General features: G+C 40.5%; 1 protein-coding gene across 2 annotated transcripts; it reads left to right on the forward strand.

Moving 5' to 3' along the window:
* The first annotated feature begins 1,535 nt into the window (after positions 1-1,535).
* On the forward strand, positions 1,536-15,002 carry nmd3 (NMD3 ribosome export adaptor). 2 transcript variants are annotated; one of them, XM_084350780.1, is made up of 16 exons: positions 1,536-1,621; positions 2,022-2,123; positions 2,996-3,130; positions 3,250-3,346; positions 4,223-4,303; positions 4,859-4,987; positions 6,242-6,332; positions 7,049-7,127; positions 7,771-7,867; positions 8,759-8,876; positions 11,126-11,271; positions 11,602-11,714; positions 12,760-12,832; positions 13,043-13,149; positions 14,212-14,282; positions 14,481-15,002. In XM_084350780.1, exons 2-16 carry the CDS (start codon positions 2,080-2,082, stop codon positions 14,612-14,614), a joined length of 1,515 nt encoding a protein of 504 aa, XP_084206906.1. In that variant the 5' UTR covers positions 1,536-1,621; positions 2,022-2,079; the 3' UTR covers positions 14,615-15,002. The 2 variants fall into 2 exon arrangements, with proteins under 2 accessions (XP_084206906.1, XP_084206907.1); XM_084350781.1 differs by having other exon boundaries at positions 1,536-1,612.
* Positions 15,003-18,326: the final 3,324 nt, after the last annotated feature.

Here is an 18,326-nt window from a genome sequence, read left to right on the forward strand (position 1 = left end):
CACAATCAAATTACACAAAAATAGTACAAAATTAAAAATAGATAAAAATTCCCAAACTTTTTCCAGTTAGTTGTGTCAGAGCACCAAAAGCTTTAGCAAGCAATTCATGAATAAAATTTACCTTTTACCATCAATTCCAAAAAAGCTCTTGTGCATGTTGTCCATTCATAGTAACACCTTGGTTGCATAGCAGTAACTATTCCCTCGCCGCCTGCCATTGTGTGTTTACTAAATAAGGCATGATCACTCACGTGTGTTTTGAGATTAGATATTTCCGACAGCACTTGAAGGCATCTATAGAGCTACCATACCACAGGTGCGCTTAAAAGACCATAGATAAATAATTTGTTAACAAAATTATGTATTTTTGTAAAATTATGTTTTTATTTATGATAAATCATTATATTAATTATGTTGAAAACATAAAGGCCGAACTTTGACAATGTTATTTTAACAAGTGACAAGCACCAACTGCACTGAGTGTGTAACTGTCTGGGGGACCCCAGACACCCAGGTGTCCCACAAGCCCTTGCATGATTACCTGATCTTGAAACCCTGTCTTGAGGAGGGTCTTTGTATTGCAACCTGTTTCCCAAGGCCCTCCCTTTTCCAGCTAGTTTTGTGCTTATTAAGAAATCTCCAAAATAAAGTGTGTAATCAAAACACCACACAGCAAACCTGGAATCATGTAATATTATATCATAGGAGTACTTGTGTTGCACAGAGAGTGGGATAGACTGAGGGCTTAATAGAGGCCAGCATCTCAATTTTGCCTCAGGCCCCTCAAGCAAATTAAAATGTCCTTGGTTAGAGGGGATATACATGCAATTCTGGTTTTGTTAATGCATGTGGAGGTTAACAGATCTGCAGTTTGATTTGTGAGGGTCTTACGAGTTGATCTGCTTAAGACTGCTGTATATTACTCAGTAACACTCTTAACTCGAACAAAATTCCTCAAGCAAATCTATTTAATTCAGTCAAATATGTGCTAGACTGTCCTTGCTATACTATTATTGCTAAATTACTTGCAAATAGTTCCAGGCTGTGTGTTTTATTAAAACAACAACATGCACACATGGAGTCCTACCAAATTATTTGCTTTCCAAATCAAGGTCTCGTATGTTCTTATGTGGTATGCAATTCTCAAAAATAATTATTCATTCACTTTCCTGACTTAGCCTGGACTATATAGCTGCAGTACTCTTAGACAAGCATATATTGTACGTGGCCTAATACATTTTGTATGACATGACCATATTACGTTACGACCTTTATTTAAAAATCTATTAAAATCTTTTTTAAAGTGGAATAAGATAAAAGTCTTTATTTTAGTAGTTTCTTCTGGTTTCCCAGCCCAACAGCTGTATTTATACTATTTCCCAGTAATTTTGATTCGCTCATACCAATAACTTCATGCGAAATGTGTTTTTATTAGCCTTTTATCAGCCTTTTTATTTAATTTGAATGTTTTTTAAGGAAATTTATTCAGGCGAACAAAGACAGTCCCGGGGTCCTTAAGTCCTGCATGACGTCATCGAGCCTCCCTCGGTCCTCGGTGGGGAAAACGTGGAGGACTGTACTTCACGGTGTGTTGCGCTTTCTCCCGTCAAAAGTAACTTCAGTAAGATGTCATCTCTCGTTTGTACCAGTTCTAGTTATCCAATAATTGTGGTCGACATTTTGCGCTTGTTTCTTCTCGAATATCCGTTTGAATCACTCGTGAAAACTAGCAATTTAGCATCTGATGCTAACTGTTACTGGATGTAGAGCATCAGCTAGCAGCGTTAACCATAGAGCATGCACTGCATGTTTTCAGTGATAAAGCAGTCTTTATACAACTATTTATGAGCGTACACTTGGGAACAACGAGACCATACTCTTATTTTATTTACCTGCTGTTAAAAAAAGCTAGTAGTTGTTACACAGTGGTCGCTACCAGCTATCTCTGGCTTTTCCCCATCACTTTCCCCCTGTCAGAGCTTTGACAGGGTCATTTAAACCTGTCATGTTTCTGTCCTCAGAGATCATTGGGCTACACTAAGATCAACTGACCCACACCGACCTGTTAAGTTGACAAGAATGGAGTACATGCAAGCTCCTGCCACAAGCAGCCAGGGGAATATGTAAGTGAACAATTATAACAGGTCTTGTCCTTGAATCTGTAGTATTGTGTGAGTCCACCTTCACCACTGTAGACCTTTCTCAAGACTGATGTTGGCGTGTCATCGAAAGAAAACGCATCTTGTCTCTTAGCACACCTACCTGGAATGCAGCCATTAGTGAAGACAGTAGTAGTGTTTGACTGTCAGTCAAGTCAAAATGTTTACACTGAGATAAAAAGCTTCATAAACAGATGTTAAAGCAGACTTTTCTTCCTCTGTAGTTGACTCAAAGAAGAGTACAGATCTGGTAATCAGTCATAGTAAACATTTGTGTCACAAGCTATATGGCACAAAAGAACAGGCTGCATTTATAAAGCATTTTATCTTTTCCTCCTAAATTGCTCCAACTGTTCCTTGCTACGAGTTTTGTCTGAAGCTGCTGAGAGAACAATTTACTGAGAAATTAAATAGAAAACGTTGGGTTGAGCCAGTGCTGTTGTCTCCAGTCTGGAAGATTAAAATGGACTACATGAATCTGGTAGCTTCTTTGACTCGACAGCTGAATTGCTGTTGCTGTTTTACGTCTCAAATGGCAAAAGCTTCTCACTTGGACTGTAACAGAGCCACTTAAAGGAGTTTTCTAAACAGTCTGATTTCAGCTGCTCTACAACACAATGTTGATGTAATTTTGACAAAACTATAAACATCTACACGTTTATTGTGATAATCCATGATCTCACGTTAAATGAAACTGTTTGATTGAATAAACCATGCCATGCTTTGGTCAGCGTCAGCACTAATGTGAAGCTCATTTTGTCTTTATTGAATATTCAATTTTTGATCAAACCAAACATGTAAAATGACACATTATTCATTGATTTTCTCCTCCTCAGCCTGTGCTGTACATGTGGTGTCCCCATTCCTCCCAACCCAGCCAACATGTGTGTAGCCTGCCTGCGTACTCAGGTGGACATCTCGGAGGGAATCCCCAAGCAAGTCACAGCGCACTTCTGCAAACAGTGTGAAAGGTTTGTTTTTTATTTACAGTGTGATATACAGATAAGATCATTGTTTCCCTATAGAAACATTTATAATTACAAGAAGTTCTTTTCTTTTTATTCTTTGAAAATCTTTCTCTTTCGTGCAGGTATTTGCAGCCTCCAGCCACCTGGGTGCAGTGTGCCCTGGAGTCCAGGGAACTGCTGGCTCTTTGTCTCAAAAAAATCAAGAGCTCTATGACCAAAGTAAGTTTAAATGGCTCAAATGTATTATCAGTTGTAATAGAAGGTCTTTTCGTAGATTTTAAACAAATAACTATAATTAAATACATATTCTGATACCATTATTTTGTATTTTATTTCAATATATTTGACAAACAAGTATTTGTAACTTGTAACAAGATACTGATTGATGTGTTTGCCACTTCTGATTGTCGGTCTTACATTTTTAATTGCTGCAACTCTTTATTCCCCCTCTGTCTGAAATGCTCTGTGTTAGCTCCTGTCTCTTTAATGCCCCTCCTCCTGAATTCCCAGTCTGCTGTGATTGGTCTGTTGACACACACCTGAACAACAACATAGCAAATGTCTTAAATCAATTCTTAAATGCCAAACTAGCTGGTAGGCATAAACCATGCAAATGTATGATATGGTGATACAGTGTGATGTCACAAAGTCACATAATTAAAGGTGGGGCTTCTTACGAGGTGTTCAGGAGCAATCTTTCTGTGGGAGAAAGGAGCTTCTGTTGGTGCAGACCTTGACCTTTTTAACTTTAAAGATCTTCTTCATTCACAAGAACCTATAAAAAAAACAGATAAGATCTCTATTAAAAGAGAGATAGATCTCCTTGAGAAGAACATTTTGTTAATTGCAAAAGCAGTAATTTGAGCACATTATTTTTGATTTCATCAGGCTTTGTATGGGGCTGTGCAGAGAAAAAAAGCTCAAACAACACATGCAGTGGACTCTTCTCAGTGACAACTTAATAGGACCTTCTTTTCATGCTGCCAAATCCAACACAAGAAATTCTAAAATAACTACAAAGTTGAATCAACCCCTGTGACACAGCTCCAACGAAAACAAACATGGTGATCTTCAACAACACGTCTCTCCTCACAGGTGCGTCTCATTGATGCTGGCTTCCTGTGGACAGAGCCGCACTCCAAAAGGATTAAGCTGAAAGTGACCATCCAGAAAGAGGTACGAGAACAGAGTGGAAGTGATAAGTGTGGGAGAGTGACATTCAGACGTACAGAAAAAAAAGCTGATCCGGGAGCTGAGACAGGCAACACGTTTTTCATCTAAAGGTTATCTGGGTTATTTGTTCAGGAAGTAATTAGCAGCAATGACAGTTTGTATTAGTATTGAAGCCTTCTGGTTTATATGAAATTAATGTCATCACACACGCATAGCTACTACAAAGTGACAATTTATGAGATAATCTTATATGCAACAGAGTAAATGAAGTCTTCTGTTCATGACTTATGTGTGTTTGAGAGAGGTGAGTTTTGCCAGCGGCTGTCATCTCATCTCTTTGACCTTTTCTGAGAACCTGAGCCCCGTGCTTATCAGGGCCAACTCTGTTGTTTGTGCTGTCTCCAGATCCTACCCCTCAAATCTATCTCAATGGCAACTTGGATACATGTTTAGATTTTCTTCCCATGAAGTGAATGACCATAAGCGCAGAGCCTTTGTCGCTGTTTGCCGTGCAGTTCGAGCAGATGGTGTAACTTGTTGCTGTCTTTGCCTCTCCAGGTGATGAATGGCGCCATCCTACAGCAGGTGTTTGTGGTCGAGTTTGTCATCCAGTACCAGATGTGCGACGACTGCCACCGTGTGGAAGCCAAGGACTTCTGGAAGGCCGTGGTTCAAGTTAGGCAGAAGGTAGGCGTCTGTTCTTTCATGAAATATCCTCATTTCTGTTATCTGCTGTTTAATTTAACCTGAACTCTAAACGACGTTTTCAAGTTTGAAAAATATTTGAAGTACAATGTACATAAATGTTATATGCCTGATTTTAGGAAGTATGTATTGATTAGTTGAAATATTAATAGCAGTCTTATTTTGTCTAAAGATAAATCCTGTGAATCTGGTAAAAGGCCTTGAAAACCCACTCATGGGCTTGGCTGGAAACACATACAAGTAAAGTGATACTGAAAGGCTGCAAAGGTTGTAAATGTAAAATATTAAAAACAAAAATGTTTGCCAGTTACATTTTTGCTTCTGCAACCCTTAATGGCGACCTGATATTTCACTCCTGTTAAAAAGTGCGTAGTTTGATTCCTCTCATTTTTCCATCATCAGTGTCCTCGGCTTACTCTTTCTTTTCACAATCTTTTTAATGTTGTGTTATTTTTGCAATTGCATGTTAAAACCTGAACACTGTCTGTTCGTTCCATGTTAAACAAACTTGGATGTCTAGGTATTTGGCAGGAAATACAACCCTAAATCCTCAAGGGATTCTTTTTTCACTGATGTGTTACAGAGACGGTAGATGATTGAGAGGATTAGTCAGAAACAGGTGAATTCAGTCCAATTGTAGATTAAAACATTGAGCCTCTCTTACCACTTCTAATAGTGCAAAGTTCAAACTTTTTAAATTCCCTCCTCCTACCGCTAATGGCTACTGTCCAAAGCAAAGAAACAATCGTAAGAATCCCAATTTAACCAAGAATCCACAATCTCAGTGCTGTGAAAAGGCAGAGTAAAACACTTGATTGTATGAAGTAGGCAGGTTTTGTTACTTACTGATCTGTTGAGAGGAACCGTCTCATGTCCCGGTGTTCAGGGGAAACCCATATCAGCAAGGGAACAGATTTTGACATAACACTGGCGCTCTCAATCGAGCGAATGCCTTTGCTTCGTCCATCAGCAAGGTTTTTTTTTCCTTTGCAGTGTAGAGTTTCTACAGTTTTTTCCAGTTTTTCCACTGTTACCCGGGGACAGTGACCAGGGAGGACAATGCCTCTTCCTGATTTGTGCGCAATGGCAGACGCACTTCCTTTGTGTAACAATGTCACCTTCATTTTTGCGCAAATTTGGCAGGTTGAATGGCATAGTTGGGTCGAGGGGCTTCAGGGATCTGTATGAATATCTGTATAATCATGACCATGCCGAAAATATTTGTTTTTTTTACAGACGGCTCATAAAAAGACTTTCTACTATCTGGAGCAGCTGATCCTCAAGCATAAACTTCACCAAAATTCCCTCAACATCAAAGAAATCCACGGTAGGTCAATGTGATTTTTATATATTTCGAAATTGTTTTAGAGGGGAGGGGCCTGCTGTATCCCTCGGGGCCTCTAACTGAATTACACAGAAAAGCAGGAAACTTGTCTCATCCGTCACCAGCGTAACCAATGTGGATTAGGCCTAAGCGGAACATAATGATGTGTCGAGTGTTAATTACCTCTTCCCGTACCAGACTGCAAGCCATGCATGCGTATCACTGGCGCCAATCAGTCCCGTACAGCTGTCCTCGCGTGGGCCTCAGAGGGGCACGCGTTGGGCATCTAATCAGTGTGCTGTAATCAGAGCAGGCATTCCAGACAGGATTCCTGCAATGCAAGCTTGATTCATACCCTATTTAGAGACGCTAACTGCTACATCATACATACAGGCACACAGAGAGGCATCCACACACTCAGGCCCACATGCTGTGCAGTGAGTGACAGCTCAGCAGCAGCTCTCTGTGCTCTTGGACGGCACTGTGAAGCAGAGTTTTGGCTGAGAAGTGTGATTTAAATCATCTCCACATCTCGGCGGGACTTAAAAGCTTTATGAAGGTTACAACATGTGGCTGCCATATTTTCTCCCAGCTTCGTCTTTGTGTGTGCGTCTGTGCGTCTGTGCGTCTGCATGCATAGGGTGATGACCTGTGAAGCACGTGATGCATGTGATGTATTTATTGGTGCAGTGTTTGAAGGTATTGCTCTTCTCTCTCAGATGGGATTGATTTCTACTATGGCTCCAAGCAGCACGCTCAGAAGATGGTTGACTTCCTCCAGTGCACCGTGCCCTGCAGGTGAGAGACGCCTCAGTCTGTGCCTATAGATCTTTTCACATAGAAATCGTGCACTACTGCCACAGTAAGACTCATCTTTACTAGGGGTGGGAAGTACAAAGTAACCCTAGGTTGCCCACGATAACGTCAGCATCACGATATAGCGATTCTGCGGGGTAACGGTATAGTAATCCTCGAAGAGGCTTATGAAAACCTTGTCCTCATGAGGCTCGGCATTAGAACAACATTCCCCTTTTGTTTAAATGCAAATCACAAGAGGATTCAAGCTGATTAGGACTGCCGACTTTCAGTAGTTGCCTTCATCCAACAATCTAGAAGTTTATGAGCAAATGTGACGGTGTCACCGAGAAATGATTCACTAGAAGGTGTGCATCAAAATGTTGTTGTGAATAAATGTCCTCATAAAAAATGCATGAAAAAAGAATATTTGCAAAACAAAAGCTGCAAGTGTTTCCGGATGATAGAAACTCAAACATTACATAATCCGTCTTCTGGATGCAGAGACAGCATGTTGACCTCCAAACAACACAAGGTTTTCCATGTGTGCACAACATCTTATTGTATTAAGGCATTGTTGACGATATTCAACTGGGTTAGTGTGAACTCTGCTGTAATAATAAAAACTTTCTTTCCTGTTTTAAAGGTCGAAGACATCCCAGCGCCTCATCTCTCACGACATCCATTCAAACACCTTCAACTATAAGAGCACCTTCTCTATGGAGATCGTACCCGTCTGCAAGGTATCCAGCAACCTTTATATTAAGTTACCTATTAACTAAGTTGGATTTTGAGTACACTGAGCTGAGACACACCCGTATCTGCTGGACAAGCCTGAACTGTTCTTCAGACGTCACCTCTGAAGCCTTCACTTTGTCAGTTTAGTAGGAATGTTGTGTTAGAAAGCTGTCTAATGATGGATCTTTCTTGTTATATTTGTGTTTCACATTGGCAGGTGATAATAAATGAAAGTCAAGCCTAATATACTTAAATTAAAACCAAGGTAGGGATACAGATTCTTGGCAGGTGTTTGTATTCATAATTTTGACAGTTGCTTAATCCTGTTTGACATGTAGCTGTAGTTCTGTTCTTAAAAGACTTAAAAGGTTAAAAGTTTCTTGAGGAAACCAAGCCAAGTTCTTGTCAACTTGTCCTGATAGAAAGCATTCTGACAAAGAATGGGCGACGCCTACCCGAGCCACAGCCTGTTACTGCCGAGACTCCTCCACTCATCCCCTGCACTCCAATTTCAATTTTTTTTATTTTGATGACTTATTAGTTAGTAATCAATTTTAATAGCATAATCAATAGCATTAGGGGACAACAAACTACATTTCTATTTACGACTATGTGTAGTAAAATGACCGCAAATGAATCATATATCATATATAAGTGTTTCCATCAAATGAAAACAGGAATCTGATTTTCTGTTTGTTTGGTTCTTGAAGTTCAGAGCAGAACGTTTTAATCCAGGCAGACACTCTTTATCTAAACTGTAGGTTAACCAGAGATTTCCTTTGGGAAAAGAGCTTTTCTATACTTCTGAACTTCTACAGTCTAAAGTCTCTTTTACTTTCTCTTGGACCTCAGTTTGACCTCAGGTTGTCTTGTTTTTTTTTTAATCTGGTTTCCAGGACAACGTAGTGTGCCTTCCACCACGGCTGGCGCAGAGCCTGGGGAACATGGGTCAAGTGTGTGTGTGCGTCCGTGTCACCAGCACCATCCACCTCATCGATCCCAACACCTTGCAGAGTGAGTATTTCTACCACCGGAGCACTGCTGAGTTTAACAGGTCCAACTGACACCACAGACCAATTTTACTACAACGCACGTTACATATAACTGCTGCATGGTGTATCTGGTTGTCGTCAGCTGAGTTGTAGTTTGTATCTACACTCATTAACTCAGTGAGCTCTATGTATAGGCATAGTGGAAGACCTGATGTGCAACATGTCAGAGGTTTCCGAAGTTGTATATGCTGTCTACAAAGGAATTTAGCCCAAGATTGGCCTCCGTGTCAACGTTGTTAGTTTGAATGCAGAACAGTGGGGGGAGCTGATATTCTTATAAGCTGTCATCGTGTTGATGTTGCTTAAAGTATACACAAAAAACCTAAATTAAACTAAAGACATTACATTACATATATTTTACTTGTTGCTGTATTCAACACAATGCAATTTTTTTTAAATCACACATGTGTTGCGTATAAGTCAACTGTATGCCAGTATCAGGTCCAACAATGACAAAAAAAATTTTTTATGTATTGTAAATAATGTTTTGGAGTTTAGAATGACCTGGAAAACAACAAACATGTTGACTACTCATCCCTCAGAGGCTCAATAAAACACTTTCTTAAATTTTTATAAGGGCGTCGGAGTAGTGTGTCTCTGGGGTATCTCGTTAGCTTGGTTAGCCGTGCACCTAGCAGTCCTAGCTGAGTCATGCTGCATTCACGTGCTCCTCAGATGGTTCTATTTCCTGCATTGGGAAGTCGTTCTTCCAACTTTGGTGTGTTCATGTGTGTGATGTCGGAATGTGGCAACAACATGGACGGTGAAGACATTGTTTTGCATTTTATTGCTCAGAGCATTTGAAATACACATTGACAGCTGTTTCCAGTATTTGAGTGACAAGGAAGAGCAAAGGAAATGATACAATGATTACAAGACATGACTTTGGTGAGAGTTTCTTACATCAACCCCCAGTGTTTACTTTCGTCCACCATGTTTCAGCATCATATGACGTCAACTCGACAACTTGTGTACCTACATTTTCTCTGACTTTCCGAGTTGTTGTTCCAACTAGAGAAGGCAATCGTGTGAATTTTCCCAGATAGCCGATAACAGATGAACGCACAGTCAGCTCTGAGGTGCCAGGAAGACCACCTTGGTACTTAATCCCTGCCGGAAAACTGGCCTCTGGGAGTGTTCTGTAAATACCAATCAATATCCGCAACAAGTCCCTCTCTGAATGCCTGTGTATTTTTTTTTTTTTTTTTACAGGAAACCTAAATCTGAGGAATCAAATCCCTGCTAACTGTATCATGGAAACTTGAAATTGTATTTTTGGATTTTACTTAATCCAATAATACATAACTGTAATAATAATAACTGCTCCAAGCAGCTTTGCGTATTTATGCATTTACATCTTTTAGTGTTTAATGAAAAAGATTAAAAGCATTTCCTGTATATAACCATGGAGATCTAACTGGGAGTAGCTGAAACCCTTCAGCTGCACTAAGCCGACCCCAGTCTGCTGACCACATGTTCATCACAGCGGTCTTAACTCAACAGCTTCCCTCTGCTCCCAGTCACGACAGAGCTCGAGACACACTTCCAAAAAGAAAAGAAAAAAATCTTTAGTTTGCATTTTGAATGCTGTCATGGCAATTTTCATCTTATTTACAGGGATTTATAATCAATACAAGTGTGGTGACAATTAGTGATGATGCTTTTCCTCTGTATCTGGTGTAATCACTCATTAAGCGAGAGGCTGAGACGCTCCTCGACTGAATTCTGACATTTTGGAAGCGGCACACACGTTTTTAATTACTCTTCAAAGAGCGGGCTATTTTCGTTGCAGAAAGTTTTTCAGCAGGCTGAATAGCAGAAAGCGCCTCGAGGCAGAGCTCTGCGCGACAGATTTGGGCTGCAGAAGGCAATTAACTCTGGTATTAAAAATATTTGTGTTGCTGTTTGTCTGCGGATACAGACAGAAACACATCGTTCTGTTTATTTGGAATATATACAGATAGAAAAACACTTTGACAGATACATCAGATACGTATTATTTTGTAGAGATTATAAATATTCAAGTTTGAGTTGTCAGAAATATCTAAGCGTCTCGAGAGTGACTCATTTCTTGAGAGGCTGTCTGTGTGTGATTTATCTAATTTTCTTCAACTGTCAAGTAAACATGAGAAGAAACTATTTGGTGCTGATGTTTCTGGCCGTCTGCTCTAGTGACCAGTAATAAACAATAAATCATCTCTAACTCACTAGTTGCCGAGGTGGATGGGAACACATACTGGCGCAACCCCTTCAACAGTCTCTGTAACCCGCGGCAACTGGAGGAGTTCATCGTTATGGACACTGACACCATCCGAGACCAGAAGCTGGGTGCTGGTGCCGGCATGAGGTCCAATAAGGTGCGTGTGTGTGTTGTTGCAGAACAGATTGCATTATGAAGGAACATTGCTTTTCTTTCTGGAAGCAAAATCAATAGTGAACCATTACATTATCCCTGAGCCTGTACGCGGGATTCAAGCCAGAACAACACACAGGAGTGTTTGTTCCGATGGTGCAGGGAATGAGGTTTGTAGGGAACAATGTTCGCTCTCTCCTTCCTCTGCCTGAATGTTGCATTAGTATCGATACAACTGCCTGAACAGATCGGAGGAAAAGAACAAGAGTAATGTTGTTTCAACGGCTTGAAAGTACATTTATATTCTCTCTGCGTGTTTGTGTGTGTGTTACAGCACACCCTGGCTGAGGTGTGGGTTCAGAAGACATCGGAGATGGACACCAGTCAGCAGTATCACTGCCGTACATTCCTGGGACACCTGCTCAACATCGGAGACCTGGTGCTGGGGTGTGTATGAGGTTATTGATGAAAAGAAGGGATGCAGGATCAGTGATGAAGTAGTTTTCTTATTTTGCCCAATGAATGTGAACATTTTGAAAAGCATCGGCCAAAATAAGATATCAGAGAAAATCCAATATTGTGCATCCCTAACTAGAAGTTCAGATTTTAGTCATTTTGGCATTAACGACTGGCAGAGGATGTCTGCAGGTCCTTAAAAAGTCTTTAATCTGTGAGTTAGTAATCACCACAAACTTTTTGTCCAAATGTGTCAGGCTGCACATTTCTGTAGTTGTGGATATTTAAACCCACAACTAAACCTAATACGATCTTTTGACTTTATGCTTGCACTTTCCTGTTGGCAGCATGTAGATTAAGCTAACTAAGTCCAGTAATCATATTCCTAAATAAAACCTACCTCTCTCTGCACAGGACCACAAACACACTACCGCTCAGAAAGTTGGCATCACTTAGAAATATTAATGTGATAAAAGAATATTTTAGCTGGAAATGGCTGATTTTAATGGAATATCTACACCAGTATACAGAGGACCGTTCTCAGCAACCATCACTCCTGTGGTCCAACGGCACATCGTGTGAGCGATTCAAAGTTTGTCGTATTGAAACGCTGATTGATCATTAGATGACATTTCAGCAATCACGTCAGCACAGCTGAAAACTGTGGGAGGTGCTTCAGGAAACACGAAGTGAAGTTTCTTCAGATTACCTCAACAAATTGACAGCTCGAATGCCAAAAGTCTGCAAGGCTGTTATTGCTGCAAATGGAGGATTATTTGACGAAAGCAAAGTTGAAGGACAAAATTAACATTTCAACTACAAAAATCATTATTTATAACCTTGTCAATGTCTTGACTATATTTTCTATTCATTTAGCAACTCCTTTGATGAATTAAAGTGTGAGTTTCATGGAAAACTGGACATTTTTTGGGCAGTTTATACTTCATACCGTTATGTTTACCCGCAATGTCTTAAATTTGCCTACAAATTATTTTGAATGAGCGTGAGTGTATGAATGTACATTCTCACCCGACAGATTTGACTTCGCTAATTCCAACGTCAATGACGAGAACCTGAACAAGATGAACCCTCACCACGTTCCTGATGTGGTAAGACTCTCCTCCACTTCACTGAACATCCTCGGTGAATAAACCTGGACCTTTAGTAGCTGTTGTAGACTTGATTAACACTGACCTCTGGTGGCAACATCAAATACTAACTGTCGATCTGATCTCATTCTTGGAAAAATACTACATTCGTATGTTGACCATTTCCTGCTGTGTTTAAATTTCTACACCTATTATCGTTGACTGTTGAAGGTGCTGATAAAGAAGAGCTATGACCGCACCAGGAGGGTGAAGAGAAGGAACTGGAAGCTGCAGGAGATGGCCAGAGACCGCGAGGGCATGGACACAAATGATGAGAGGTAGGAGCTAAGTGAATTCAAGCTTCAAGCATTTGTTCTCACAGTCACAGCCTGTCATTTGCTGGTCTGGTGTACATCCTTGATGTTTAACTAGTCAGATTTAAAGGTTATATTCTAAATATTTGGTTATTGGAAAAGACCAAAAACAACAATACACTCTCACTTCCCTACCCTGTATGCAACAGTTAGACCCACTTGGTCCTACTTGACCCGTAAAATATAATTATTTAAATATATAATCTAAAATACAAGTCAGTAATGAGTGATTTCATGTTTGCAATAGAGCCAAATCGTTTTCTAAAGCAGCAGGACGCTGTACTTTAAAAGCAAATGTGTGCATTAGTTGGGGACTATTTCCAGTTGTGGAGTAATACATATTTTGTGTTGGAGTATTTACAGCAGCTGAACTATGTGTGTTGGATTGACTCGGTTTAAATTAAAGTGCCAATGGTCATCATGAAGAAAAACATGTCCCCAGTGCAACAGTGTGGCTCATTACAGTGTTTTAATAGGTTTGGAGCTCTAATTGGCCATTTATGGCTCTGGCTACACAGACAATACTTGTTAGTAGGATAAATTCATGTTGGTTTTGGACTTTTTGTGGAATATGTTGACAATAAGACAAATCAGAATATCAGATGTAGTACTTGCTATGAACAGTACAGTCATGAGGTATTTCTGATAATGGTATGGGAACAACCCTGCCCAGACTTATCCTTAATTGTAAGAGTGAGCATAATATCCTTCATCCGCTCACAAGAAGGTGTATAAATTTAGAAAATTTCCTTTTAAAAATACCCTCCTGAATAAATAAAACAAAAGTTTAAAACTCAGCTGCATTTTGAGGCGATGAGGAAAGTTTCAGCACAAATATCTCTTGCACAGAAAATAAGGGAAAACACTTAACATACCTGAGGTGGTGACTAAAGACATGATATTGTTTTGGTTAGCTAGTGAATAGTCTGAAAATGTGCCAACAATGCCAAGTACCCTGTGAATATATTTTTGCCTGTGATGTCACACCCCATGGGTTTTCCTTTAACTTGCTTTTTCTGTCTTCAGACAATACCAGGACTTCCTGGAGGACCTGGAGGAGGATGAGGCTCTGAGGAAGAACATAAACATCTACAGAGGTGAGGAGCTGGACAATGCTGACTTTTCACTGCACCAATATCCCCTGAGATTTCCGCCCTTCTTTTGAGATGTTTGTTTCTATTGTTGCAGCCTGAAGGGCTCATTTACCGTCAATGGCTGCTAATGGGTCTAATGTCACACAGCTTATTGATGTATTGGATAGTACATGAATAGATGTTGATTGTTTTTCATTTCAGATGCGTCAAAGATCCCAGTGGAGAGCGACACCGATGATGACGGAGCACCACGGATCTCCCTGATGGAGATGCTGGAGGAGCTCAGCCTATCAGATGCCACAGGAGGAGACGGTGCCGACATGATGACAGACTAGCTGCTCGCCGTCCTGCCTGTGTGACACCGACGGCTTATCCTGTTGAATACAGGTCTGCTGCTGATGCAGTGATACAGTTACACACAGAGCTGAGGCCTGACTGCAGATCGAGGACTGATTGAGCTGCCAACAAATAATTGAAAATATCCACAGTTCATCACACTGTGGTGTAACGACTCATTGCTGTTGAAACCCATAAACTGTGGGTTATAATGTTGTCACTTAGTAACAAATAAGTGTCTGCTGAGAAACTAGACTTTCAGTGGATTTCTGTCTCCACACGGCCTACAAAGTCAACATTTTCATAAAATTCATGAAATATTTTGAAGTGATATGGAAATGAAGTGCTTCTGGATCACTATATCAAATAAATATTTGTCCTAATTCACACTTTTCATTAATATTTCCTGCTTGGGGATGTAAAGGATATTAGCTGTGTCCCAAATCCATTGTACATAGTAATTCTTTACAATATTTCTTACATGCTAATCATCGTAGAAAGGATACAATGCATTAAGAGGAGACCGTCTGGCTGTGGGATCACACCAGCCCCGACGCCCATCAGCATGTTGACGTCATGATGTGGTCATTACCACATCATGATGAGTAGTCAGGTTGGACCACACCCATCTTCAAACTCGGCCTTCATTTTAATCTCAACCATCTCCACCTGTAAACTTTTGTATCTTGTACAGTTGTGATGCTGACGTGTCGACAAAAATCTGCCCAGAGGAACAGACATTAAAAAAACACCTGGCATAGTCCTTAAAACCACTGTTGTGGTAGTTCCTGCTACAATCTGTGTCCAGGACCACATTTTAGTGGACTGGAATGACTGAAACTGGGATACTAACTGGAATGTGGGACAGGGGCATGAAGTGAGGGGGGTCTGTTGCCTCTTACCTGCTTCCTGGCCCGTACCAGGAAGGTATCGAACTTTGATACTTTTCTGGCATCAACCCAAATTCAGTACTGTTGAGTATTGAAAAATGTCTTGTCATTCGATACCAAATTTCAATACCGATGGAGTTGATCTCATCAGTGTCAGTGAGCCAACAAGCATGCAGCATGCTTGTTGTGCAGAGATCCTAACAGTGCTGGCGATTGGCTGACTCAAGGCATGCAGGAAAAACACTGGGTTACACCCAGAGATGGGGCTCACCACGTGTATGTATAATGTGATCTTTGTTGAAGCGGATTTCTTGGTTCAGGAACCGGTATCGAAGTCAAGGTATTGGTACCAGTATTGACATTTTCTTAACAAAACCCAGGCCTTTCGTACTGCTCTCTTCCTCAAACTCTGCCTTGATTTTGATCTCATCTACACACCTGTTAAGTGTCCACAGACAGACAGACGTGTAAACAGCTGAGAGTACCTTCTGTGTTAGTCCCCGCTACAGAAGGTGTCTCTAGGACCACATTTTGCATTGATGACACACGCACAGGCTCACAAGGTGAAAACAATATACATCGCATACTCGAAATCTGCTGAGAATTGGCACGTAGTACAAAACTGAGACTCTGTGACTTCATTGTCTACTAATACTTTACTGTACATATCCACCAGAGGGAGCTTTTGATCACCTAGAAAAAGGATGTAATGCATTCAAATAGCCACTGTAAATTAAATCATGTCACTGCTATAATATTCAGATACTCACTCAGCTGCAACACCTTTTCAGCCTGAGACAGACAGAGAGATAGAGAGAGAGAGAGCTGTCTTTGCTCTGACAGGCTGAAGCTGGAGATGCACATAAGGATTACTGCTGCTCTGAATAACAGTGATGTCCCCATGTGAACTGGAGGGATGTGCAACTGATTATAGGCATGGCTCACGTGTGAACAGCTCCCAACTCAACAATCACATATCATAAACACAATCAAACAAACCCAAGCGTCATCAATGCTAGATTTCACTTTGTATTTGCAAAATGATACATTAACATTTGGACTCTGCACCCAGGAATGTTCTTCAAAACATAGATGCTGTCCAAGTAGGGACTTTTGGATGAACAACAAGTTATTCCTTCATGGTAATAAAATTATAATTAGCTAACAGCTTTACAACATTAGGCAGATTTTATCTTGTCTGATACTCTGGTAGTAGTCAAATATGTAATCTTGGCACTTGATATTTTGTGCTTATGCGAAACAGTAAAAATGGAAATCACAACATAAACTTAGTTATCGATTTTTTTTTTATGTTATAATCAAGATATACATGAATAACACTTAATCTTCTGATTATTTTCATTATTAATCGATTTATTGTTTCTGTAAACGATCAAAAAATTGTGAAAAATGCTCATCACAATTTCCCAGCAGCCAAAGTAACGTCTTCAGATTGTGTCTTTTGTCCGAACAAAAGTCTAAAACCCAAAGACTCTTCATTTACTGTCATGAATGACAAAGAAAAAGTCACAAGTCCCCACATTTAAGACACACAATTTTGACAAGATTTGCCTGAAAAGTAACAGAAAATTAATCAGTAATAAAAAGAAATAAGGCGATTACTTCTGTCTCAACTAATCGTTGCCTCAGTTTGATGGATAACATGCTGGAGCTATTGAGCATTTTAACAACTTTATTGGAACTAAATGTGGAAAAAGGCAGATGGTATCTTGTATGAGACTTCTTTTTTTGTTTGACAGCAGATTAGATACCAAATTCATATCAATTTGATATCAAACCTTTTTGAATGATCCCTGATAATTTTAGGAACCACCCTCTCTACAGCAATAAATCCAAACCATTATAAAACTCAGAATTGGTTAAGAAGTTTTCCTTTTGTCAGCAGCTTTGCTGCATGGCCGTGCAGACCTATGAGAATGCAGCTTTATGTAATAAGACACAAGAGGAATGTGTGTTTCACGGGCTGTGTTAGTGTCTGTGACATTTGAACATGAAGAGGGAGGAGGAGGAGGAGGCCCAGTCTTGTTTTTCACAAACCTGAGCTTGCTGTTAACGGTAATCAGATCTACTTGGGAAAGTGAATGGGCTGAATCTCCTCTGGGTGTTTGTGGGTGTGGGTGGTGGGGGCAACAACAATGTGGAGCAGGGGTCCTTCCTTTTTTCCTGATCACCCTCCTGTTGACCTGATTTTCTCACCATCTTTGCATGTGCACAGACTGAGCCCTTGTGACCCAAATGCTTTGCCCCCGTAGCCTCCTCCTAACCAATTTCTAGTATTACACTCACTTTCTGGGTATGAGTGACATGTTGTTAGAGCAGCAACACCTGAGCTTATTAGGTCTATGGAGGCTGGTTATCTGCTTTGAATACTGATTTGCAAAGTACTTGTGTTGAGCAGGTCAGGACAGTTCACGTTAAGACAACAGTAGATACAACAAAGTGGTGCTTAATCTCATGCAAAGGCTTAATTTTGTTCATGCGCTCTGTCTGGCGTTTTAAACCAGCCCTCGTCCTTGTGGCGCTGCAGTGTATCCATGCGTAAACGGTGCGCCACGGCGCCACTGCCCGTGTTTACACATCAATAATGCACAGTGTTGTCAAGTGCAGGGACTGAGCAGGTCAGCAACCCTGGAGCAGATAGGAGATAAGATTTCCTAACTGTTTGTCTGGCTGCTCACAAACAGAGGCACAACTTCTCAGCTTATGCTTGGATTTTGTTTCCAGGGGTGTTTGGGTTGTGCGTTTTTTCTCTTGGATGTCCCTTTTGATGGCACCCTCGGGTCCTTCAGTTAATCCGGAA

This window comes from Pagrus pagrus (assembly GCF_965226575.1).
Source record: "Pagrus pagrus genome assembly, chromosome: 4".
NCBI lineage: Eukaryota > Metazoa > Chordata > Actinopteri > Spariformes > Sparidae > Pagrus > Pagrus pagrus.

Excerpts from the sequence above, each read along its gene's own strand:
- nmd3 (XM_084350780.1), top strand. The coding sequence starts at position 2,080 with ATGGAGTACATGCAAGCTCCTGCCACAAGCAGCCAGGGGAATAT. Across the intron at positions 3,131-3,249 it reads TTCTGCAAACAGTGTGAAAG|GTATTTGCAGCCTCCAGCCA; the intron begins GTTTGTTTTTTA and ends TCTTTCGTGCAG. Across the intron at positions 12,833-13,042 it reads CTCACCACGTTCCTGATGTG|GTGCTGATAAAGAAGAGCTA; the intron begins GTAAGACTCTCC and ends TGACTGTTGAAG.